The 27,387-nt window shown below is 44.4% G+C and overlaps 1 protein-coding gene and 2 non-coding genes across 3 annotated transcripts in view; all 3 read right to left on the minus strand.

Annotated features, from left to right (window-relative positions):
• Positions 1-27,387, minus strand: part of LOC146202854 (QRFP-like peptide receptor) — an 800,647-nt gene that overhangs the window by 366,016 nt on the left and 407,244 nt on the right. The window contains exon 3 of the mRNA XM_084585188.1: positions 25,424-25,684. Within this exon, the coding sequence (XP_084441314.1) occupies positions 25,424-25,684 (261 nt within the window). The remainder of the gene's footprint in view (positions 1-25,423; positions 25,685-27,387) is intronic.
• Positions 10,571-10,695, minus strand: LOC146202856 (U5 spliceosomal RNA). The gene has a single exon (XR_014704568.1). It is a non-coding gene; the product is annotated as a U5 spliceosomal RNA (small nuclear RNA).
• On the minus strand, positions 16,728-16,852 carry LOC146202857 (U5 spliceosomal RNA). The gene has a single exon (XR_014704570.1). It is a non-coding gene; the product is annotated as a U5 spliceosomal RNA (small nuclear RNA).

Consider the following 27,387-nt stretch of genomic DNA (forward strand, 5'->3'; position numbering starts at 1 on the left):
TCAGTCGCCAACCGCTGGGGACGCCGTAAATTTGCCTCAAACCCAATCCGTCTCTCTCTATCAGGCACCCCAATACAAGAAAGTTCGAGCCTGAAAATTCTGGGCTTAACAATTCACCAATCAGGATCAGCGACTGCTTGGCTCTCTCAGGCAAAAAAGCAAGCACTTCAAACTATAAGTTTAATAAGGAGAATTGCACCTAAAACGGGTGGCGCTGGCTCGTCTGTTGCACGCCAGTTAGTGAGGGCGGTTCTGCAGCCCCGTATTGTTTATCAGGCCCAGTTCCAGCATCTTACAAGGGCACAATGGGATCGCCTTGAAACCGTAAATCGAGAAGCTATGAGAACCATAACATGCCTCCCACGAATCACACCGGTCGTAGCGTTACGGGAGAATGCGCAGCTCAACACCATCGATGAACTGGTGCAGCAGCATCGTGATGCTCGCAGACTCAAGGCCACTTTGTCACATTCCACGCAAGCACTGAGGGCGTATGCAACGTCACACATTATTCTTCAGCCACCTGCGCCAGTTCTCCATCCCTGGAAATTTAGACAGTTAGGAGACAACAAGCCAACTGACATCCGCAGACCGACGTCTGCCAACTCTGCATCGTTGCTACGCCAGAGATTTGAAGAGCAAGATACTAACCTGCCTCAAGATTCCATAGTAGTGTACGTAGATGGAAGCCTGCAAGGCTGTGAAGCCAAAACGGCAATCTACTGTCCACGGAGACCTAGCCTGAATCAGACAACTACGTTTCAGCTTTCGGAACCACTTACATCTTTCTGCGCTGAGCTTGTGGCAGTTCAGAAGGCACTCTGCTCCGTGACTTCTATAACCATGCTCCCTACAGCCCACGTTGTCATCCGCACTGACGCACTTCAAGCAGTACGTCTGCTCCAACGTGTCAGCCGCTGCCCTAAAATTTGTCAGGACATCCACCAGCTTGCGGCGCGCATCCCACAATCAATACGCATTGAGTGGGTCCCACGGGATCTGCTGCCTTCCCAAAGTCAAGCTGATTTTGCAACCCGCCTCGTGAACCAAGACGCATCAATCCCACGGCTTCTCGAAGTCGACGACGCTACCCTCCTTTTGTCAAGAAAGGAGCACCTCCGGCGCCGCACACGTGCACTTATCCGTCCGTGTGCGATATCCCTTCCCCGCGGTCTCACCCGTGCTGAGGAGGTTGCGCTTAGGAGGATCCGGGTCGGTGTTGCCCTTACACCAGCAGTAACTAGGACGTGGTCATACTACCAACACTTATATCCTCGCCCAGGATGCCCGATCTGTAACAACGAAGATGTCGAGGCCGACATCCACCACTTGCTGTGGGACTGCCCAGCACTCAAGCCAACACGAATCCGGCACCTGAGCATAGCTGGCCTTTCAGCAACCAATCCTGCCTCATACGTCACTTGGACGCAGGGACCTCATCATCGCTCACTTCTGGACTTCATTCAATCAGCCAACCTTTTTCCATTCATTTAATCATTTATTCATCCTTCATCTCATAACCTACTGATGCCCTGAGGCAATAAATATCGACTAAAAAAAAAAAGTTACTTTACAAAGGTAATGTGCCAGTGCACATACGTAACAATTAATATAACAATATAAGATTGATTTCGACAGCAACGTTTGGTTACATACCGAGCAAGTTTGTACATTTTCTTGGAAAAGGTTTTCTGAACGTCAATTCCTTCACATGTCATTGAACGTCCCGATAACAACAATATCTCTGCAGATCTCTCTGAAAACATTTAGTTTTTTTGCCATTATTTCTCAAAACTGCGCCCCAGCTTTTTTTAATGCACTCGTGACTTATCTGTTGTGAGCACAGTACAATCTTCAACAGGAAACTTCTTCTGCTCATTGTGTGCTCGGACCATTTCTGTTAATATGTTCGTAAATGTACCTTACAATACTCCAGTTGCCTCGCAATTATTTTTCAAATATGCAGCCCATCAGGTTTTCATGGCAGTTTTAACTACTTGCTGCGAGTCCAGAAAAACTTCAAAAGCTCATTTTCCCACGCATCGGGAACTTAGACGACTCCCATCAACATGTGCATAATAGTCTCCCACTATATTTCACAGTTGCCTTACAATTAAAAAAAGTGTCCCGAAATCCTGGACCTGTAACGGCCTAAAATACTGTCAAATTCATCCAGTCGGGGACAAGTTGCATAATAGTGCACTGTCGTCGCTTCCGAAAGACGCGCAGTTTTCGACTCTGATTGTCGTTGTATGGCGTCCAACACTAGGCACAGGCTCACAGTAAGAGTGCCTAGGTGGCAGGCGGTAACCCCAATTCTATTGGTTGTGGAGTCAGGGCAACTGAAGCGCGATTTGTATGTAAACTCAGGAAACATGATATTATTTTTGATGATCAGCTGAAATATATTCCGAGGCCACCTCCATATATTTCCTTGCGCAGCACTTTTATATACTCCCGCAAGAGAACATCACGTCGTCTATTAAACAGTTCAAGCCTTAAGCGTTGACGTGGTTCTATACATCATTGCTGCCATCACCCACAGAAAAACGGATAGAGCTGCCGGAGCCTTTAAAAAATGAGGGCGAACACACTGAATTCGATTATTTACGCAACCGAGCCATCTTTATCACTGTGGATCTTCTCTTCCTTCTTATTTACGTAATTTGCGTTTAAATATTTTTAGTGTTCTTGTTCCCATATGAGTAGAGTTCCATACCCATTTTGTATTTCATAATATTGTCTAATGACCATTGATGGTAACATATTTTGTCATTTAGGGTACTATTATACCAGGTATAGCATAATTTCGCTTCACGGCGGAAGCATCAACCGCTCATGAGTTAGGAACTCAGGTGTTCCTTATTCAAATGGTGGTGCCGAAGACCTGAACTTGCTGAAAGAGCGATGTGAAGCCTTGGAGATCTTGGAGATAAATCTCCAAGCGGCGCAAAATCTGAAAGGGATTCTTGCCAACGTGACGTCACATTCCAGACGCAGGTAAAAGAACGTTCCGACTGACGACAAACGAATGACGTCATCAAGCGGTCGCATCACTCACGTAGTGAGCCCAGCATCCACGATGCACGATTTGGATGCATTCAGACACGTTCATGACCGAGACCACCGCCCCTGCAGACAATTCTTTGCAAGTTGTTCGCAGTTACACGCTATCCGTCCTCCGACCTCCACGTGGCGCCAGATTCCTGACTATCGTATGAAACTAGCGACGAAACCGTTTGCCTTACAGCGTGTAAACGGATTTCTTGTAACGAACAGAATATATGTGCTTGTAAAGTTGGAGGTTATTTCGGGGCAGTAATTCGAACCAATTATGTATGAACGTCACCCTTGTGCATAGCGCTCCCTCAGCGCACTTTCCTGCATAATAATGGGCTCCTCCTCGGAGTTTCTAAACTTCTTATAGGCAACGTTTGTACGGAAGTAGATCCACACAGACCTGCGAAGAAAGTGATCGTGAGCACTTTGTCCGCAAACGGTGGGGTACTTTCCAATTTCAGCTTTTATTGAATGATGCGCACTGCCCGAGCGCTTTAAACAAGGGTGAAGCAGACTGTGTCTATGATTGTATGCTTACAATCCGAGGTTTCAGCAAATAGGGCCACCAAGCGCCGCGTGGAGCATGGCAGCCTACTTGGAATACGCAAACACACCGAATACAATACTAGCACGAAGAACTTTTAACACATGTCGAAAACGTCGCTTGAAAACATTTCACATTTCGATTATCAGTGATTTTAGCAGTTTTGCTCTGTTCTGGCATGAAACACCGCTTAGCGCAAATGCACTTTGATGCAGGCTTTCCAAATAAACGAGAGCAGACGATGTGAGGAGCTCAAATGGGGTGCACGACTGCTATTCATGTCGCAAAACGTCTCAACTGTATCTGTGCTTTGGCAAATCGGTGAGAGATTCGTGTACCTCGAGGGATCCGCGTTAGAATATATGGGTCCAGCTAGGTCTTGGTTTTTAACAGCGCTGAGCTCTTATATATATATATATATATATATATATATATATATATATATATATATATATATATATATATATATATATATATATATATATATATATATATATATATCCACTACCGACAGCACAAATTACACTGAACTCCAAACGAATCGTTGGACGAATAGTTTCCGGGAGATGTTGATCGCTATCACGCCAACAATGTCTTCTTTCACACCGAGTGTCGGTATAGCGTTAAGGTATTAATGATCGCTGTCGGCCTTTTACTCCACTCATCTCTTGAAGTCTGGACGCAAACAGAACTCGCATTACGCCGGCTTCTTTCAGCCTCCTCGCTGCGACTGCGGACACTTGCGCTTGAGAAGGCTTTCGCTTGTGCGTCTTATTTTTCTCGCTCTGCAGAGACAAGAGACGCTGGAACGCTCCATATGCACGCGCAGTGTTTCTTTCAAGCCTCTCTTCAGTCCTTCCACCTTTTCTTCTCGTCCCACAAAGTGCGGTGAGACAGTTTCGGCACCTTTCCATTCCTTATAACCGCACCTTTATTTTCAAACGCAAGCACATCTAGGTCTGCAGTATTTTGCCTCTGTTCTTTGCGTTCCTAGCCTGCTGAAGGTACAGCTACACAGCTTTCCCAGGGTGGAGCCGTTGTGCGCGCAGCTATTACGCAGAACAGCAACAACGCAGGAGGAACACCCCGCCGGTTTCAGTGGAGGCTGCCCTCTCAAGTTCTTACTGGGAACGAACCTGCTACCCCATCATAAAAACAACAGAAGTCCCGACGACATCGTCATATTTTCAGTCGCACTCCCGGAAATTGCGGAAAAAATTTGGGAAATGTTTTAAGAACGTAATCTTTTTCACATGCCAATCGCACCATAGCAACCAGTCCATCCGCAGATCCTTTCTCGGTGCGCTTGTATATTTTTGTGCTATTTATTTACAAAAATGCATCTCAATGGTTTTCTAATTAAGCGAGACTCCTAACTACCCGGCATGGACGTAGGAGGAATTTCATAAAGCAAATATGTTGCCCCGTATCAAAGGGTAAGGCGTTTCCTATCCACGTGTGCTTAATGGCATATAACAGTATGTCACAGTAGCTTCACAATTAAAAGCGGTGCCCCTGGCAGGTGGGCCTGGGACTAAGATTGGCCTTCTCTTAGAGATAAATGAGCAGAACGTCCCACACTTTCAGTAGCCAGCCACCTCGACTTCTGCTTAGGGATGTGAAGAAGAAAAAAAATGACAATTTTGAAAAAAAAATTAAAATAAAATCGTTCTTTCTTCATTCCTAAAAAAGAAAAGGCAAAAAGAAAGAACATATATCATTTTCTAATGTGATTTCAAGGCATTATAAGTGCTTGAGTTCAGTTTCGTTTTTTGTTTCTTTGTTTCCTTTGCAAACAACTGAAGCATGCCTCGACGAATGACAGGAGAACACTTCTCATCGTCTGTTTTCAGGTTTAAAGCAGTTCATGCTATGAGGGGCACCGTATAGTGTAGGGCTCCGAATAGTTTTCGTCCCGTGAGATTCTTCAGCATGCACCGAGATCGGACAGTATACGCAGGCGCCCTGTGTTTCACCTCGATCGAAAAACGGCCGCCGCGGCCGGGATCAAAGCCCGGTCTTCCGGCTGCAGTTGTCGAGCGCCTAATCAGTGAGCCACGACGGCAGAGTGGTCGCAGCCTGCTTAAGATAGTGTTTTGCAAATGTTCCAGCTGCGAGGACATGGACTAAAGGCACGTAAGGCGGATGCGACCGGCTCAACACAAGTGAAATGTAAATTTTTTTAAAGTCGGCCAAAACGGTTGAACGTGGTGCCGCGTTCTGTGCACGATGTAAAGGCGTAAAGACTAATCCACGTAAGTTGCTTTTTCTCTTAATACAAACCGTCTTGACGATTGCGAGAATGGTTGCTGTATAGGTTATTTTCTGAGGTCTTAAATAAAGGAGCGCAGCCCGCGCGCTCTCAGGCGGTAAGTATCGTTTTCAAGCGTTCGGCTCTGTGCTCCCGTGCTATACTGCCCGAACTGGATTGCATCAGCATTAGCAATAAAATTCGCGCCGCGCGTAAGCCCTGCGTTTGAAACTTTCCTGGAGGTTTCTGAGAATTACGTCTGGCTTTCTCGTGAAAACACTCTTCAAACACCATTGGATATGACCGTCACTGTTTCGCACGAATTAAACCATCGCACACACTTTGCGAGCATCTTTAACAAACTACGAACGCTAAAAGCTTAATCAGTGAAGTTTTTTTGAAGTGCTGAGGAGAACGTGTTACTGCCAAAGCCACTCCAGTGTTTTCCCGCTCAAATGCGGCATTATTTATGAATCCGTAGCAGAGCTGAGCCCGCTGCATACCTCTTCGAGTAAGCAGTGTGTTGGCGGCCAGTGCTGCGCTCCTATAACGTCACGAAGGAATATCCAGCGGCGATGGTGCCGTTCGCATACATATGCCCCGGCTGCCGCTCCTCGGCCGCCAGCATCCTTGCTGCGTTTCGCCAACGATGCGCCCCCATATCCGCACCCCTTCAGGATAATTAGACTAGAAATATTACCCGGGGCCTGTAATGCCAAGTATATATATGACTCTTTCATTTTGCGCAGATTTTGTTTTTCATCCATTTTCATATACTTCGTTATTTTTCATCCTGCACGTTTTGAGAGTGCTGTGAAGATAAAATTTGAATGCATGTGAGGATTTTTTGTTTTACTGGGAAAATTTGAACTTTACAGCTCCAGTAGATGAATTTTCTCACAGTCCACCGACTTTATTTCCCCAGAGAAAAAAATTTAGTTGCGAAAACAATTCTTCTAACCTGAGCTTTCGTGATACGCATGGCTTTTTCTACTGCTACAAAAGGTGCCAGAAGAGGCCTGTTGTCAGATACACTATAGCGATGGCCTAATCCTGTATGGTTAAGGAAACGTTCAGCACACCGAAAACGTACCTAACAAGAAGGTTTGATGCCGAATATTTCGAATTCTCTAACTTTCGCTGTTGTCGTCCACATTTATACTCCGTTCCACAAGCTGCTTTAGCATGGCGCAGGGCAGGGGCGATCTGTGTCATTGATTAGGGCGGCACGGGATACACGATTGTGCTCGTACTTTAGTGAGCCACCATCGGTGATAGCAGCGTAGGAGCACAATCATGTATAGTGTGCGGCACAGAAGCCGAACTTGATTTTAGTGTTCTAGCTTTTAGCTCTGTACCCTTACAAAAATGAGTTTTGAAACTCTATTGTTGGACTATTGACCGCCTTTTGAATTTATTGAATTTCGATAGACATTCAACCCCAGCTGAGTGCAATCTTTACAGGGCCCACAGAATTTTCATTGTGTTCTACCCAATAGACTTTTTGTGCTATTTTTTCTATGTGCTTTTTGTTGTCAGTTTTCAACGTTCACGAACAATTAGCGTGTACTGTTCAAGCTGACCCATGTTTTTAAGTAGTTTTAGGCACAAATGATAAGAACATGATGTGACAATTTCGTTATGAATTTTTGGTCTCACTTGTAATCAACTATTGGCCACATTCTGCAAAGGGAAATATAAGAGCAGCATGCAGTTGCGTGCTCGTTCATGTTATATAAAAGTACATATTAACGGTGCACACTTAGCTCAAGCTTCGCAACACAGTGAAAATATGCCCTAAAAACTTCATGATGGCAAAGCCTCCACTAATAATGCAAATACATCGTTGAATGTCAGTCAGAATCCGTAATGAATCAGCTTCTGTATGTCGCAGAAGGTAACTTTAGTGGTAGGACATATTTTATATTTATCATAAAACAAGTTCAGTGAGTCATCATACTAACAAACAGGATCCTAGATTGAACCTACCATGTAGGGCAGGACAAAGCTTTTTTAAACCAGTTGCAAAGTTCACTATATATATGCTTCAGGGTCTGACATTCTGCCCAAGCCTAGGTATTTTTGCCCGTAGCTTTTGCCGCAAAATGAGGTGCAGTCTGTATTGGAATCCTGTATGTCTTTGGAGAATTTAACTGTTATTTTTTTCTTTTCCTTCCTTTCTTAAAGTGGACACCATGCTAAAATGAAGTCACTTTAAACATTGAGGGGTTCTAATAATGACGGATTGATCCCACGCATACTATAGAGTTAACACGCATAGCAAAAACATTCGCGTATGAAATAAAAAGAAAAAAAAATAGGATTACACGCGTCTTCTATCCGCGACTCGTCTTTTCAAAGAAGCATTCGGCCACTGCCTTGCTACTGTCCACACCCATCTTTCCCCCGTGCCGCGAACGGCGCCAGCATGTCCGGAGGGTCGAGAGTTACTTCCTGTCGGCTGGGGGGAAAAAGGGGGAGGGGGGGAGGGGTTGCTCCCTCTGGGTCTCTGCTCTCTGCCTTCTCCGTGGTTTGTCTTCACGGAGATGACCTTGGCTGCAGCATAGCTCGCGCAGCGGGGGCGGCGGCTCCCCCTTTTCACCGAAGCTGTTCTTCCGCGCCCTGTTTTCTTTGCACGCGGACGCGGGTACGCTGAGTGCGGCGATGTGCCAGTTCAGTTGGCGTTTTCCCGCCACCGTGGTCGCATCTTGCACTGTGAGCGAAGCACCGTATGTAGGTTTTTCGCTGGTGATTATCACGAAGATCGTTTTGTTCAAATTTGAGCGCGAACGTACGCATTTAAGTCTTCGGAGGAATCCGCTCTTGGGTGGCAGCTTCTGCGCAAGGAGGACGTGTTTAAGAAGTTCAACAGTCGCAGGCGTTTTGGATTCTGGGCGAAAAGCCGGCACGGGCGGAGGGAGCGTCTGCACTTTGGTGAGAGTTTTACTTTTTCCTATTCGTGTTTGTGCCAGTCTTGTACAGTGTGTGCTACAAGGGGAAGCGAGCATGTAAATATTTCTAGCAGGCAAGCCAGCCTCGTCGGAAAAAAAGGAGGGAGAGAGAGAGAACCAGGCTTGTCTCTAACGCGGACGCTGGGGCCGATGGAACGCCAGTTGGGATGGCGACATTTTCTTTCTTTTACAAGGTGACCGTTTTTGACGGATTGTTCGGCACAGTGCTGTACTCTTTCGATACGCTACTCGCGCTGAGACGGACACATTATCGAGATCATAATATGCCTCTGTCACACATTGTGGATTATTGAATCTGTGCAGCTCCACCATTTTTGCAGTGTTTGTTTTTGTTTCCACTCATTTTGGTGCCTATAGTTGGTAATTCTGCTTCAAGTTTTCTGGGTAGTAATGCTTGTGACTTGCACTTTGCTATTTATATTCACAATAGGATCTTTGACGGCAGCATATATTGTTTATCAGGGAGAAATGAACGATGTGGCAGTGCTGCCGAGCTGTGGAAGCGGCGGTCGATGCCGTCTAAGCAGTGAAAGACAGTGACAACTCATTTTAGACAAGAAATTTCTTGAGCTATGACGTGGAGCAGCGCACAAATGCCTTTCCTCTATCTTTAAGTTAGTATATACCGCAACTTAATTATGATTTATATTGTTTATTTCAGCATCACATGCGAGGAGTTCCCGGACGTATCAGCGTTTTACGCAAAGAATAGCCTGGCGTCATACCTTGCATATGAATTGAAATAAAGCAAATAAACAGCCCAGCTCATGTTATGGGTTCACCAAAGATGCATATTTTTTCTTTCTCATTAACGCGCATTTTTTATTCTGTGTTCCCTTTCCGCTGCGGATTAACAGAAAATGCTGCGTGATCAACGGTTAGCCGGGAGCAGGCACGAGGTGGTTTACATTAATGCACAAGTAGAACAGCACATATCCTTGCTGCGGTCAGTCAACACATTCTATGTTCTGCTCGATCAATCAACAATTTAGTCAGTTTAGTGTAGGTTAATGAGTGAGTAAGTATAATGGGGCTTAAAAGATCAAGATCTGTTTTGTTCTTTTATGCCTCACTATGCTTATCATTAACCAGCACTGATCAGACAGGATTGTTGATTGGTCGGGCAGAACATAGAATGTGGTGACTTATCGCAGCTAGGAGATGTACTGTACTACTTTTGCATTAATGAAAATCACCCCGTGTCTGCTCCTGGCAAACCGATGGTCGTGTACTATTTTCTGTTGTTCAGGAGTGGAAAGGTAGCAGAAAATCAAAAAGCGTCACTTGCAGAGTTTCTGAAGCATTTGAGCCTGAAATCAACAGAATTTCAGTTGCGCGAATTCCAAAAGCGCTCTTAAGAAACACATGGGCCACTATTTCATAAGCGCTCAACAAGAGGTCAACACTGCATCATGCAAGATGTTGCCGATTATCAACAGACTTTCAACAGCGTGTATTGACACAACGCTTTCGAATTTCTATAGAAACCCTACATGCATTTTTGTAAGGGTACGGCCGTGTTACTGCGCTAATGACAACTAACCTCCGTCGCTGACAGTAGGGTATAAGAGCCCAGTTATGTAGTGCGCGCCACCCTTGCGTTTCGGAATGCTGTAAACGACTCGTGAAACGGAGTACAGTAGTACCCTGACTGGTGCTTCGATATTTCTGGGCTAGTTACGGAAACGTTTTGAGACGCGATGAAGCGGAGTGACGGTATACTTTCTTTGATTATAAGATTAGGCCTCGCCCAACGAGCGAGACCCTCCAAACATTCGCCCGTATAGCTCGTTTGGGTGCCTCACTCCACGGCAAAATTTAGTAAAAGGCGAAAGGTCAGTGCGAAAACTGAGGTGAGGCCTGAGCGACGGAGTGCACAAGGCGCCTAGCGGGCCCCTTTATCGAAACTTGCCAATATACACCAGTTCCTGCACCAAACTGGAAAAAGATATGAGACGAAACGCGCGCTATCCGGATTGATTGCTGAAGAATCAGGCCTCCGTAGCCCGAAAGCTTTACTGAAATGTCATTTTTACTCGTTCTTTTGTTTGATGAAATCTGTGTGTGAATTGTGCTCTTGGCTGACGAATTCGGTACGTGGCGCTGAAGCTGCCTGTCGACCAACGTGGGCATCTTAACAGGTGCACCGCCACCTTGATTCCTTTGAGACCTTATCATTAAATGTTTCCAAGCATTACTTGTACATATTTTCCTTCCACCCAGTGCTGGACAGTTTCTGATCTTTATCAAATCATCAATGATAGCCACTGCTATTTTACAAATCAAATCAGCACGTGCTACGCTGTGGTCCTCAATCGCCCCAGAACACGATGAGCATGTCGGCTGAATCGAAGGCAGATTTATCAATTGAATAGCCTTCGGAACGATGAAAGTGCTGCATGGTGTTTTACGATTTGCACGTTAAAGGGCCTAGTTAACTAGCCTAGGAGTGCTCGATAACTGTGCGTGGTGCTTTATTTTGAGCGCCGATTCTCTGACCGAGGACCTGCATGCAGGTTCTATGCCGGTTCATTCCCAGTTCCGGCAGAAGTGAAATAATGGAAGTTTTATGCTTTTATTATGTATACGATGTCTATAACTCTTGAAGTAAGCAAACCAAAAAAATGTTCAACTATTTTAAGTAGTTCTGAGTGTTTACATCCCCTATTGTACGCGTCTGTCGGCCCCGCGTGGGCAGTGTGACTGGCGGGTCCAAATTTTATTTATTTACAATATACCGCAGGCCCTTTGATGGGCCCTAGTAGGAGGGACAACAATAGCCATATTGTCAAATGACCATAAATAAAACAAATGTACACAAAACAAAATAATCACAGCAGGCAGGGGTAGAATAGTAGAAAGCTTTGTTCAATAATCAAAAGTATACGTCAATGAGCACAGCAACGAAAGAAACAAAAATCGTTATTTCTAACGCACAGAAATACCATTTAAACCAACAGCATCTGAGCAGATTACTTCCAGGTAATCAAGATTCAATCAGGTCAATCGAGTCGACAATATTTATTAGGCAAGGTGGCAGTCGGTTCCAGTCTTCTATTGTACGAGGAAAGGGGTATTTAAATGCGTTCACTCTAGAATTGTAAGGAGTTAGCAGGTGTCCGTGACAATTTTTCTCGGACAGGTGTCAACCGGTTTTCAGTAAGGCGAGGAGTTCCTAAACAATTCATTTCAAAACAGAAGTTTCTGAATCTTTCTTCGTAATTTGAGTGATGGGATGTTACGTTGCTTCATTAGCTTCGTCAGTCAGTTCGTTGCGCGATACTTGGAAAAAGTGCAACCAACAACTTTGCTTTGAGCCATTTCAAGCTCGTGAATTTGCCGAATTACCAGACAAACATTTTCCAGTTCTCAGGCAACCATACTCGCATTTTTTCAGCCCCCGAGGAATTCAGTGTGCGTAGGACAAGTCCTAAAATTTTAACCGCCGCGGACGTTAGACAAGTCGATCATCGCAATGTCCCAAGCTTGCTCTCCGGGCATCCAAGGTACGAGGGAAAACCATAATTCGCGCCTGCTGAAGCCATAGCTTGTCACAACCAGTGGAGCAGGTATTCGTCCCCTGCGCTCATTGTGGATGTAGAAATCTCTTTTTTTTTTTTTCAGGATCTAGAACTGCGGGTGTGAAGCCTGCTGCGGGCTGTTGCTGAGTGAGGGTGAGGGTGAGGGGAGACGCCATGGTCAGAGCCGTGTTAGGAAAGTGTGTTACGCAAATAAGTGTAAATAGAGCTGATTCGTTCTCTTGCTGTTACATATATCCGACCTACGTTATTTCGCTTATTAGGCTCCGGAAAGAGACACATCTCCATATGTCTGGTGGTCAGTAACCTCTTCGGGTGACAGCGATGGCACAAAGGAGGGACGTCCGCCTCGCGTGCAAAAGCACTTTCGTTCGAATTTCAGAACCGCGCGATTCTATACCGGATGAAAAAAGAAAAAGGAAAAATCCGCGTGTAGACGTAATTGCACGAACCAGATCTGGGGTGTGGCTTGGTCTCGGTGACCGATGCCAGAAACACACTCCGATCGAACTGGACGCTGCATTCACTTCGACAAGTCAACAGCAGACGTTGTGTCTGCGCCGTACAATGGGCGCTCCGCGTGCGCTCAGTTTCGGTTGCACGCAGAAAATAGCGTCGGAGTTCCCCGTACCTGCCTGCCTGCGGCGTGCAAGGCGGCTGGCAGCTCTAACGACTGGTTTCCCTAGCCTGGCTTAAATATTTAATTTTTTACCCTTGGCTCACGTTAGATGGGGCACTCAGCCGGTGTATATATATATATATAGCTTAATGTACCCATGGTTTACCGAACTTAGTGGGCCCCAGCCCAGTGCAACAGATCCAGAGCTGTTCAGAGTCACGCCTGTTAATCTGCAGTATTATTTTCATTTACGCATGTTAACTAATTAGTAAGGACTAAGGACTAATATATATATATATATATATATATATATATATATATATATATATATATATATATATATATATATATATATATATATATATATATATATATATATATATATATATATATATATATATAACCACTATCGACAGCACAAATTACACTGAACTCCAAACGAATCGTTGGACGAATAGTTTCCGGGAGATGTTGATCGCTATCACGCCAACAATGTCTTCTTTCACACCGAGTGTCGGTATAGCGTTAAGGTATTAATGATCGCTGTCGGCCTTTTCCTCCACTCATCTCTTGAAGTCTGGACGCAAACAGAACTCGCATTATGCCGGCTTCTTTCAGCCTCCTCGCTGCGACTGCGGACACTTGCGCTTGAGAAGGCTTTCGCTTGTGCGTCTTATTTTTCTCGCTCTGCAGAGACAAGAGACGCTGGAACGCTCCATATGCACGCGCAGTGTTTCTTTCAAGCCTCTCTTCAGTCCTTCCACCTTTTCTTCTCGTCCCACAAAGTGCGGTGAGACAGTTTCGGCACCTTTCCATTCCTTATAACCGCACCTTTATTCTCAAACGCAAGCACATCTAGGTCTGCAGTATTTTGCCTCTGTTCTTTGCGTTCCTAGCCTGCTGAAGGTACAGCTACACAGCTTTCCCAGGGTGGAGCCGTTGTGCGCGCAGCTATTACGCAGAACAGCAACAACGCAGGAGGAACACCCCGCCGGTTTCAGTGGAGGCTGCCCTCTCAAGTTCTTACTGGGAACGAACCTGCTACCCCATCATAAAAACAACAGAAGTCCCGACGACATCGTCATATTTTCAGTCGCACTCCCGGAAATTGCGGAAAAAGTTTGGGAAATGTTTTAAGAACGTAATCTTTTTCACATGCCAATCGCACCATAGCAACCAGTCCATCCACAGATCCTTTCTCGGTGCGCTTGTATATTTTTGTGCTATTTATTTACAAAAATGCATCTCAATGGTTTTCTAATTAAGCGAGACTCCTAACTACCCGGCATGGACGTAGGAGGAATTTCAAAAAGCAAATATGTTGCCCCGTATCAAAGGGTAAGGCGTTTCCTATCCACGTGTGCTTAATGGCATATAACAGTATGTCACAGTAGCTTCACAATTAAAAGCGGTGCCCCTGGCAGGTGGGCCTGGGACTAAGATTGGCATTCTCTTAGAGATAAATGAGCAGAACGTCCCACACTTTCAGTAGCCAGCCACCTCGACTTCTGCTTAGGGATGTGAAGAAGAAAAAAAATGACAATTTAAAAAAAAAAATTAAAATAAAATCGTTCTTTCTTCATTCCTAAAAAAGAAAAGGCAAAAAGAAAGAACATATATCATTTTCTAATGTGATTTCAAGGCATTATAAGTGCTTGAGTTCAGTTTCGTTTTTTGTTTCTTTGTTTCCTTTGCAAACAACTGAAGCATGCCTCGACGAATGACAGGAGAACACTTCTCATCGTCTGTTTTCAGGTTTAAAGCAGTTCATGCTATGAGGGGCACCGTATAGTGTAGGGCTCCGAATAGTTTTCGTCCCGTGAGATTCTTCAGCATGCACCGAGATCGGACAGTATACGCAGGCGCCCTGTGTTTCACCTCGATCGAAAAACGGCCGCCGCGGCCGGGATCAAAGCCCGGTCTTCCGGCTGCAGTTGTCGAGCGCCTAATCAGTGAGCCACGACGGCAGAGTGGTCGCAGCCTGCTTAAGATAGTGTTTTGCAAATGTTCCAGCTGCGAGGACATGGACTAAAGGCACGTAAGGCGGATGCGACCGGCTCAACACAAGTGAAATGTAAATTTTTTTAAAGTCTGCCAAAACGGTTGAACGTGGTGCCGCGTTCTGTGCACGATGTAAAGGCGTAAAGACTAATCCACGTAAGTTGCTTTTTCTCTTAATACAAACCGTCTTGACGATTGCGAGAATGGTTGCTGTATAGGTTATTTTCTGAGGTCTTAAATAAAGGAGCGCAGCCCGCGCGCTCTCAGGCGGTAAGTATCGTTTTCAAGCGTTCGGCTCTGTGCTCCCGTGCTATACTGCCCGAACTGGATTGCATCAGCATTAGCAATAAAATTCGCGCCGCGCGTAAGCCCTGCGTTTGAAACTTTCCTGGAGGTTTCTGAGAATTACGTCTGGCTTTCTCGTGAAAACACTCTTCAAACACCATTGGATATGACCGTCACTGTTTCGCACGAATTAAACCATCGCACACACTTTGCGAGCATCTTTAACAAACTACGAACGCTAAAAGCTTAATCAGTGAAGTTTTTTTGAAGTGCTGAGGAGAACGTGTTACTGCCAAAGCCACTCCAGTGTTTTCCCGCTCAAATGCGGCATTATTTATGAATCCGTAGCAGAGCTGAGCCCGCTGCATACCTCTTCGAGTAAGCAGTGTGTTGGCGGCCAGTGCTGCGCTCCTATAACGTCACGAAGGAATATCCAGCGGCGATGGTGCCGTTCGCATACATATGCCCCGGCTGCCGCTCCTCGGCCGCTAGCATCCTTGCTGCGTTTCGCCAACGATGCGCCCCCATATCCGCACCCCTTCAGGATAATTAGACTAGAAATATTACCCGGGGCCTGTAATGCCAAGTATATATATGACTCTTTCATTTTGCGCAGATTTTGTTTTTCATCCATTTTCATATACTTCGTTATTTTTCGTCCTGCACGTTTTGAGAGTGCTGTGAAGATAAAATTTGAATGCATGTGAGGATTTTTTGTTTTACTGGGAAAATTTGAACTTTACAGCTCCAGTAGATGAATTTTCTCACAGTCCACCGACTTTATTTCCCCAGAGAAAAAAATTTTAGTTGCGAAAACAATTCTTCTAACCTGAGCTTTCGTGATACGCATGGCTTTTTCTACTGCTACAAAAGGTGCCAGAAGAGGCCTGTTGTCAGATACACTATAGCGATGGCCTAATCCTGTATGGTTAAGGAAACGTTCAGCACACCGAAAACGTACCTAACAAGAAGGTTTGATGCCGAATATTTCGAATTCTCTAACTTTCGCTGTTGTCGTCCACATTTATACTCCGTTCCACAAGCTGCTTTAGCATGGCGCAGGGCAGGGGCGATCTGTGTCATTGATTAGGGCGGCACGGGATACACGATTGTGCTCGTACTTTAGTGAGCCACCATCGGTGATAGCAGCGTAGGAGCACAATCATGTATAGTGTGCGGCACAGAAGCCGAACTTGATTTTAGTGTTCTAGCTTTTAGCTCTGTACGGCCGTGTTACTGCGCTAATGACAACTAACCTCCGTCGCTGACAGTAGGGTATAAGAGCCCAGTTATGTAGTGCGCGCCACCCTTGCGTTTCGGAATGCTGTAAACGACTCGTGAAACGGAGTACAGTAGTACCCTGACTGGTGCTTCGATATTTCTGGGCTAGTTACGGAAACGTTTTGAGACGCGATGAAGCGGAGTGACGGTATACTTTCTTTGATTATAAGATTAGGCCTCGCCCAACGAGCGAGACCCTCCAAACATTCGCCCGTATAGCTCGTTTGGGTGCCTCACTCCACGGCAAAATTTAGTAAAAGGCGAAAGGTCAGTGCGAAAACTGAGGTGAGGCCTGAGCGACGGAGTGCACAAGGCGCCTAGCGGGCCCCTTTATCGAAACTTGCCAATATACACCAGTTCCTGCACCAAACTGGAAAAAGATATGAGACGAAACGCGCGCTATCCGGATTGATTGCTGAAGAATCAGGCCTCCGTAGCCCGAAAGCTTTACTGAAATGTCATTTTTACTCGTTCTTTTGTTTGATGAAATCTGTGTGTGAATTGTACTCTTGGCTGACGAATTCGGTACGTGGCGCTGAAGCTGCCTGTCGACCAACGTGGGCATCTTAACAGGTGCACCGCCACCGTGATTCCTTTGAGACCTTATCATTAAATGTTTCCAAGCATTACTTGTACATATTTTCCTTCCACCCAGTGCTGGACAGTTTCTGATCTTTATCAAATCATCAATGATAGCCACTGCTATTTTACAAATCAAATCAGCACGTGCTACGCTGTGGTCCTCAATCGCCCCAGAACACGATGAGCATGTCGGCTGAATCGAAGGCAGATTTATCAATTGAATAGCCTTCGGAACGATGAAAGTGCTGCATGGTGTTTTACGATTTGCACGTTAAAGGGCCTAGTTAACTAGCCTAGGAGTGCTCGATAACTGTGCGTGGTGCTTTATTTTGAGCGCCGATTCTCTGACCGAGGACCTGCATGCAGGTTCTATGCCGGTTCATTCCCAGTTCCGGCAGAAGTGAAATAATGGAAGTTTTATGCTTTTATTATGTATACGATGTCTATAACTCTTGAAGTAAGCAAACCAAAAAAATGTCCAACTATTTTAAGTAGTTCTGAGTGTTTACATCCCCTATTGTACGCGTCTGTCGGCCCCGCGTGGGCAGTGTGACTGGCGGGTCCAAATTTTATTTATTTACAATATACCGCAGGCCCTTTGATGGGCCCTAGTAGGAGGGACAACAATAGCCATATTGTCAAATGACCATAAATAAAACAAATGTACACAAAACAAAATAATCACAGCAGGCAGGGGTAGAATAGTAGAAAGCTTTGTTCAATAATCAAAAGTATACGTCAATGAGCACAGCAACGAAAGAAACAAAAATCGTTATTTCTAACGCACAGAAATATCATTTAAACCAACAGCATCTGAGCAGGTTACTTCCAGGTAATCAAGATTCAATCAAGTCAATCGAGTCGACAATATTTATTAGGCAAGGTGGCAGTCGGTTCCAGTCTTCTATTGTACGAGGAAAGGGGTATTTAAATGCGTTCACTCTAGAATTGTAAGGAGTTAGCAGGTGTCCGTGACAATTTTTCTCGGACAGGTGTCAACCGGTTTCCAGTAAGGCGAGGAGTTCCTAAACAATTCATTTCAAAACAGAAGTTTCTGAATCTTTCTTCGTAATTTGAGTGATGGGATGTTACGTTGCTTCATTAGCTTCGTCAGTCAGTTCGTTGCGCGATAGTTGGAAAAAGTGCAACCAACAACTTTGCTTTGAGCCATTTCAAGCTCGTGAATTTGCCGAATTACCAGACAAACATTTTCCAGTTCTCAGGCAACCATACTCGCATTTTTTCAGCCCCCGAGGAATTCAGTGTGCGTAGGACAAGTCCTAAAATTTTAACCGCCGCGGACGTTAGACAAGTCGATCATCGCAATGTCCCAAGCTTGCTCTCCGGGCATCCAAGGTACGAGGGAAAACCATAATTCGCGCCTGCTGAAGCCATAGCTTGTCACAACCAGTGGAGCAGGTATTCGTCCCCTGCGCTCATTGTGGATGTAGAAATCTCTTTTTTTTTTTTTTTTTTTTTTTTTCAGGATCTAGAACTGCGGGTGTGAAGCCTGCTGCGGGCTGTTGCTGAGTGAGGGTGAGGGTGAGGGGAGACGCCATGGTCAGAGCCGTGTTAGGAAAGTGTGTTATGCAAATAAGTGTAAATAGAGCTGATTCGTTCTCTTGCTGTTACATATATCCGACCTACGTTATTTCGCTTATTAGGCTCCGGAAAGAGACACATCTCCATTTGTCTGGTGGTCAGTAACCTCTTCGGGTGACAGCGATGGCACAAAGGAGGGACGTCCGCCTCGCGTGCAAAAGCACTTTCGTTCGAATTTCAGAACCGCGCGATTCTATACCGGATGAAAAAAGAAAAAGGAAAAATCCGCGTGTAGACGTAATTGCACGAACCAGATCTGGGGTGTGGCTTGGTCTCGGTGACCGATGCCAGAAACACACTCCGATCGAACTGGACGCTGCATTCACTTCGACAAGTCAACAGCAGACGTTGTGTCTGCGCCGTACAATGGGCGCTCCGCGTGCGCTCAGTTTCGGTTGCACGCAGAAAATAGCGTCGGAGTTCCCCGTACCTGCCTGCCTGCGGCGTGCAAGGCGGCTGGCAGCTCTAACGACTGGTTTCCCTAGCCTGGCTTAAATATTTAATTTTTTACCCTTGGCTCACGTTAGATGGGGCACTCAGCCGGTGTATATATATATATATATAGCTTAATGTACCCATGGTTTACCGAACTTAGTGGGCCCCAGCCCAGTGCAACAGATCCAGAGCTGTTCAGAGTCACGCCTGTTAATCTGCAGTATTATTTTCATTTACGCATGTTAACTAATTAGTAAGGACTAATGAGCAATTTTTCGGTTAATATCTTGAGAGAAAAAGAAATGTGACTAAAAAGGTTGTAGGTCTCGAAAATACGTCGTTTCCATCCACAACGACTTCCGCCACCCTATTTAGAGGCCCTCAAAAAATGCTGTCACGTGACCAGCTGTTATTTTAAATCAATCACCAAGTGCGTGCAACCAGCTTCATCGTAGAGAGCACGGCCTAGAAAAGCCGATTTTGTTATCTCGGACACGTCTCGAGGCTTTGAAGTGACGGCACAGTCTCGAGGAAGTTTTTTCTTTTTCTTTTTTAGTACACCAGGCGTCGTTTTCGGCTGGTAAAAAATGTCTTTACGTAAACGCTAGTTTAATTGGAACAACATAGCTAGCCGTTTTTTTTTTTTCGAGATTTAGAACTTTTGCATTGACACGTTTTCTCTCAGGCCAGTAATTAAAATAGCTAAGTAGTCTTTAAACTAATTGACCTTTGTGAACAAAAAATACTGCAGATTAGCATCGACGACACTGAACAGCTCTTAATTGATTTGACTGCGTTATGGCTCATCGTATGTTTAAAGCTGTTTGTATTTAGCTGGGGTATCCGGCATATGGGCGTGTAAAGAAGGGTAATCGAGGTTCCATGACCATTTATTGTTTTCAATTAGATCTTTCAAAGGAATGAACCTGAGTTTCGAAAGTTGCAGCGTTGTTTTTTCGGAAAAGAAATCATATATTACTACAGGTGGAAAAACGCTGTTTTTGCCATTTCAAAAAGTTGCACATTTGCAGACCTCACTAAATCTATGCAACTTTTACTTTTATATAAAATATTAAGATTACTTTTGTTCTTTCAGTTGATTTAGGAAAAAATAGCAAGCGCGTTTTCAGGAGACGACGAGCTTCAAGAAAGTCCCTTTTGAACCTTAAAGTCTATTATGATGTGTTGCGCTGTTGTCACTAAAACTTGCCTTTTTTAGTATGCAGATTATGTTCTTAATTTCAGGCAAAATTGGGACCTCTAGATTGCTAGGTGTCCTCTCCACAATGCCTCAAACTCGCCAAAAATTTCAAAACAGCAAAAAACAAGGGGGCAATTTGGATTCCAATTAAAAAAAAAAAACACCTTCGATTTTTATTAAAATCTCAGAAATATTACACGGCAAAAACTTAAAAACTTGAGTCATTATATTGTTTCAAATTATAAAAAAATAAACATAAAACGGAGCGTTTGTCCTAAAAATCGACAATATTCAGCGCTACATTTGGCGCGAAGCAAAAAGGTGTTGGCACTGAAACTTTTTCTCCGTATTTTCCTGGCCTTATTCTTTACTACAGAAACCATTTGTAGCTCTAGAATTGTCCGTTCTTTCTCCACATTATTTTGAAATCGGCCAAGGTTCAAATATATAAAAATGGGCAACTTTGATTGGAATTTGAAAACTAAAGCATATTCAATTTTTATCGAAACCTAAAAAAAATCCTAAGAACATTTATAAATATCAGGCACTAAAATGTATTGGCATTATGCAAACTAAAATTTTAATATACATTTAAACCTGAATGCATGCTTCTTTTGTATAGAAGGACTTAGAACATCTCTATAACGAAGTATAGACACCTGACTTTTATGTTAGTCTTTTATGTTAGTCTTTTGTAGAATATCAGAATAGTGCAGTGAAGGATAACAAGATTCGCAGTCATGGACGTGGTCAACGAGATTAGTCGATTTGTTAGCGTCTAAGTTATTTGCATGCTATTTCAAAACGTGTATTGATGCACCGCCCCGTCTGCCATTTTTGTAATGTCTTTTGTAATGATGCCTAATACATTACTGCACACGCATCACCACGTCATATTCGCCAACGACTGACGAGTAACTTATAATCGAATTTCTTTCGTCACCTATTTCGGTTTCGTAATGAACAGCCGAGCGATGGCAGTGACGTAAAAAGCAAGTCTATGTCATGTGACGAATGAAAATACAGCGATATAGTCATTCCTGTGTCGTTTGAATTCACTCTAATGACAAAGCCAGCCGCCTCAAGAAGAGGAATTACTACAAGTAAAGAATCAGCGACTGTATCACTGTTCTTTTTTTTTTTTTTCATGCCGTTTGTCAAGAGTTGATTGTGACGTCACAGCCATCTCTCGACTGCTGAAACCGAAACTAGCGAGAAAAGAAAATTCATTTATAAATTATTTAACAGTCGTAGGCGAAAGCTGCATGTGGGTCGGTATACAGGAATGACTTGCGCATCATTATCAAGAAGAAAAATGCCACCAATATTTGGTGTGTATAGTCCTTAAGGAGCAGGCGTCGAAAATTTGATTTGGTATTTGATGAATTAAGGTACATTTTATCTTATGCAATGCCCAAATCCTTCAGAGGGGCGTGTTGGCAGGATTGATCATAGCTTGAACTAAGATAACTTCGGGATTTCTGGTAATTTCATGGGAGAACGAAAGTGACGGTTCAACATTTTCTCCATCCTGTAATTTCGTTTATTGTCATGTGGTGTGGTATTTAATCCACTACCTAAAATGGCACAAACTCTTTGAAATGGCAAAACAGAGTTTTCTATCTGTAGTGATATACGATTTTTTTTTTCGAGCAAACTACGCTGTATCTCGCAAAACGACGGTCCATTCCTTTTAAGGCGAAAGCCGTTAATGGCTCATGCTGTCCTGGACAAAATGTGTCCCGCTTTTGCGGCATTCTGATTGTCCGAGGCGGGATGACGTCATAGAGGTCTCGAACGATCACAGAGCTCCACCACAGTATGCGCGAATGCGTGCCTTATATGGCTATATGTCAGTCAATGATAAATTACTAATTAATTAATTAGTTAATCACAAATTGTGTGACTAATAAGTCGTCTAATTGGCAAATAAGTGAGTAAACAATTAATTACCTTCCTAATTACTAGTTAGTTATTTAGTATTTATTTAATTAATTACTAACCAGTGCCAGTTGCGTAGCAGAATGTGGCATTCAGGCTGTCGCCTTACACTACTGTAGTCGCTAAAGTCCCTCGTTTTTGTTTCGTCATAGGACCTCAATTACCGTTGTTATCTGAACATGCCCAGATATATATATATATATATATATATATATATATATATATATATATATATATATATATATATATATATATATATATATATATATATATATATATATATATATATATATATATATATATAGTAGTGTTAGTGTTCAATCTTTTAAGGTTTATCATGTTCACAGATCATTGCAGATCGCAGGCAATCCTGCGAGAGATAGGTCGATGCGGTGTGCGCAGATGAATTGTACAGCAAGACGAACTTATGTACGTGATAGAGCTCACTCCACTCATTACGGTATTAATTACCGAAAATTAACTAACCAGCTTTTGCTCTTGATTTTAGAGACTATCATTCCATTAAGAAACTGAAGACCGTCAGCATAAAAGCGGTGTTAAGTTTTCAAATTTTGTTTGTCGGCAGTGCATTTCGAGATATTACTAACGCAAAAATGTCGCATTTTTTAGCTCCTAAACCTCGCCTATATCGCTTGTATTTCAAATACAGGAAATACAAAACCCGTTCGTTTATTTTATGGCGTAGTTACCGTGATTTCCGCCAGTGAACTACGTCCAGTGATGACATTTTAAAAATGTCCATTGCGGGAAGCTAACTTTGCGAGCAAAAAAGATGCATATATTTACATTCAATATTTCAAAAACATTGCCAATAAGGAAAATTTTAAAACTGGACTCAGGTGCTATGTTGACAGCCTTGAAAACCTAATATAATGTAGGCCCTTGAAGTCAAAAGTAAGAAAGCTGACTTGTTAATTCTATGTAAACGTTTAATCACTGAGCTCTTTCATGTGCGTTATGTCTTCCTTGCTCTACAATCCATCAGCACAAACCAACCCGACGTATCTCTTGCGAGGTTTAATATAACGATTTGTAAACAGTTTAAAAACAACGATGTGTGTGTGTTAGAGAGAGAGAGAAATGTGACCTGCTTTGGTAATTAGCAGGCCGGCAACTTTGCGCAACGTAGTTAGTTGTGCTGACTATACAAGAACCGCTTTGTTTTACGTGAAGGAAATAGCAAGTATAATTAGAAAACGTGCACAACGTGTAATGCGTACGCCGAGCTGAACTCTCACGTCCGAATCTGCTTTGCTGCACAGTCGATGAACATTCTTTTCGCACTTTGGCGCGTTTTTGATACCATTCCTGTACAAGTCGTAACATTAGTGCACATGCCGAGCAGGACTGAGCTCATTTTTCAGGCACGCGTCGAGGTGATGAGATGTGTTCGCTTTGAAGTAGAAGCGCAGGGAGCCTATACGCAGGTGGCTTGGTCTCTTCTGCCAGCTCCTCCTGGGTCATGGTCAGCCTATAGGGGTTGGTCACTACCAAGCTTTACATTCCTCACGTGAAAACTGCCGGGAGGTCTGAACGAGCCGGGCTGCGTGCCGCTTTCTTCGTCATTTTAATGTGACATCAGCCGTGTTTCCGTCGCGCCGAAAGCTTGCCATTATGAGAGAAGACATTCTCTTAGCCTGACTAATCATACAGCAGCACCCATAAGGGCCAAACTGAAATATATCGGCGCGGTCCACTAAAATATTTGGGGTCCTACCTCAAACTGCAACATATGTCGGGTGACGAATACAGTATATAGAAAGTAAATCAACGGAAACCACAAATGTTTGAAAGAGAACATCTTCAGTAGAAATCCGCCTGGTTGGCTTCTTGAAACGAAACAAAAGTTAAAAAAAAAAACACAATGTAACGCAGCTAGGAATTCGAATTCTTTTTAATTTCCTTTTAAGGGCGCTTAGGTGGGCTGACTATTTTTTGCTAGCGAAAGGCTGCCACAACCAATTTAGCCGCACCCAGATTATGTCAACATGATATCATAATCTAATCCGACTGCTTCTAAAGCTGCACACTCACGCCACATTTCCTCGTAAAATGTGATGGAGCCGCGCAAATGTAAACAAAAAGACATCAAGTGTCCATGCGTGTCACATCATACGCAAGTTTTCTCTTAGCGCGACTAGCACAGCCGTTGTTGCTTTCGAACGTGACTATCTTAACTTTTATATCCTGACGAATCAATGGCAGCGTACAGAGGTGTGGAGAACGTCCAAAGTGCACCTCTATCAACGCGCAAAGTTGTAGCATTGTTCAATGCGTCTTTTTTTATATATATCTATATTGTGAAAAAAAAAAAGAAACTCGTGTGCTAAATTTGGCGCTAAAATGGATAGAAACTTGAAACAAAAGAAATCATCCCGTCCGTCCAAGTAAATCTCGCTCCCGACTAATGATGTTCCTAGATGAGAAAATGGAGTCATTATAAACAAAAGCGTATGAAACAATACCAGCAAGGCTGCCAGGGAAAACGTCAATGGTATAGAAAATGCTGAATGATTAGCGCAGGGCTACTTTATTCTTGTGCCACGAATAAAGCACCGCGAGTAAAGCTAGAGGTTTTTGCCTTTAGGCAAGTAGCTATTTCCCTTTACGGGTGAGCAAATCAGAGCTAATTAAAGCACAGAACCACTCTAGTGTTCACAGTCCTCTGACCCCATGACTGTGTGCAAAAGAGCTAGCTTGGTCAGAAGCGTATCTTCCTCTGCGATACAGACTGCCAGTTCTGGCGCATAACGACAAACTTCTCCCGTAAACCAACAATTCAGTCCAAAACGAAGCGGAGGCCGAACTCGCTCTACGCTGCTTATTTAGCGCAAAGCCTTTTGCACAGTACCGATGTCGAAAGCTATGAATGATTTATAGGCCAGCATTTACTATTGCGGTCTTCATCAGAGGAGGTTGCAAATAATGTATGACACTGGCGCCTTGTGATTCTAAGCTTGAGTCCGAACGTAGCCGTCAGCTCTAATTGGACCCGAACAAGCAGACTCTGAATCGGTGGCAAAGGGGAGATCGCCAAAGAAGTGCGCTTTTTTCACTGTTCTGCTTGGGCATGCGACGAATGCCGTTACCTTCTTCTTGGCACGGCACTGGGCGTTGATGTTGGCTGCGCTGCGCTCGCCGGGCATCTGGGTGATCCAGAGGCGCCATACGATGAGCGAGTAGGCGGTCAGCATGATGGCCACGGGCAGGAAGAACAGCGCCACAGTGACCAGCAGGTAGTAGAGCTTGCGGCCCGAAGAGGCGAAGACGCACTCGCCGCGCTCCGCGTCCCACGTCGCCTCCGTGGGCCACGTCCACCCGCAGTACGTGACCGATTCCAGCGCCGTCCACTGCGACAAGCACCGCGACATCAGAAAAGAGTCTTCCATCGCAAAGCGCAGTGTCAAGTAAACAGGAGCACCCAATGCGGCTGCAGCTGCTACCTGGCCGCGTAGTTAAGCTTTACAGACTTTTGGCAGCTGCCTTAATTTAAAATGATATAATTTATTAAAAAAACATATTAATAAAGAAGCGATATTTTTGCTTCAGTAAAAAAGACTAAGTCAGTGGCTACCAGCACCGTTCCTGCACGTTGCAGTCAGCAAAATCCTCGCGATCTTCTTTGTGGAGTAACGGGGTAACAAATATCCAGTCAAAGCACTGCCTTCAAGCTGCATTGCTTTAGCGGCTTGGCAGCGCATAGAAGAAACCGAAAGGGATAATCCCGCATGGGACAGGTAGTTCGTTCGACATTAAACTCAAAATTAGGAGGTTCCCCAAAGTGAATAGTATTTCTTTCCGCTTCTTACGCATCAACTGAGGCTGAATAACGATAAGAATTCAAGAAGTGAGCCAGTCAGTGTTAAATTTTCTGTATGCTATGTCCCAAGCAGCCTCTTTTCAGGGCTGTTCCTGTTACTGACACGTTCCCGACACTCTTCGCATTTCACTTTACAATGCGTTCAGCCCCTGCGTTCACACGTTTGCAGCCATTCGACAGCAATGATGCTGCTTTCATATCGCAACACCCAACCCCTCTCCTGTGCAGCTCTTTCCGCTTTGCTAACATACCTTTGACGCAACCCTCAACGTTTCTATGACACACTAGCGCATAAACGTCCGTAATATAAAAGGAAGCAACTATCCAAAAAATACGAAAGAGGAGGTAAATGGTATTCCCGGCGTAAAGCGAACTCTGGGCAATTCAATCGTGATTTTTTTTTTCTCGCCTCGTGCCTCAGGACGTAGCATGAAATCGATAACGAGGTCTGTCCTGCGGAGGAAGAAGCACAATGCGCCTGATATTTTCAGGGTTTGCACCGAGGGTGCGGGTAAATGCCGCTTTTTCCAAACTCGAAGGATGGCTTAGTTAGCGAAGTTTAATGCCCCAAGGGTACTCAGACTATGAAAGACGCAGTGGAGGGCTTTGTAAATTTCGACCACCTGGGATTCTTTAACGCGCACTGACATGCACAGCACATGGGCGCCCTGCTTTTCGCCTTCACCAAAAAGCGGACGCCACGGCCGGGATTCGATCCCGCCTCCTTCGGCGCAATAGGATGCGCAAAACTCTGCACATTGCCTATTCGGTACACGTGTTTCGAGATAGAGGACGGAGAAGGTTTGTGCGTGCTAGCGGTACGCAAGCCGAGGTGCACTTATTCTATAGTAGCTTCCATAATTAGTTATCGTTAAGTAGCTCTTGCGACACGCGGAATTAATGACAATCAAGCTTATTTATGCACAATGCGGCGCCAAAAATACCTTGAAGGCACCGCATTTTTGCAGCAGCTGGTTAAAGGGCTTTGCAGTGGTGGCTTACAAAGACGTGATCCTTGCCCGCATCCGCTGTCCGAACCCCGTGCAAGCTGTGTCGTCATCGGGTCGGGTGCGCGGTCGGAAGATGCCACCAAACGCCTCTCAAAAGAACATTCTGAGATTCATCAAGTCGCTCGTCATAGGTTTGATAGAAATTTGCCAGTTGTGCTTTCTGCGGAGTTCAACGTCAGCGTCATGAAACACGAGCTATTCGACGTCGCCGGAACATCAGAAG

This window comes from Amblyomma maculatum, chromosome 1 (genome assembly GCF_055883805.1).
Source record: "Amblyomma maculatum isolate TAMU_Amacu chromosome 1, ASM5588380v1, whole genome shotgun sequence".
In the NCBI taxonomy this organism is placed as follows: Eukaryota; Metazoa; Arthropoda; class Arachnida; order Ixodida; family Ixodidae; genus Amblyomma; species Amblyomma maculatum.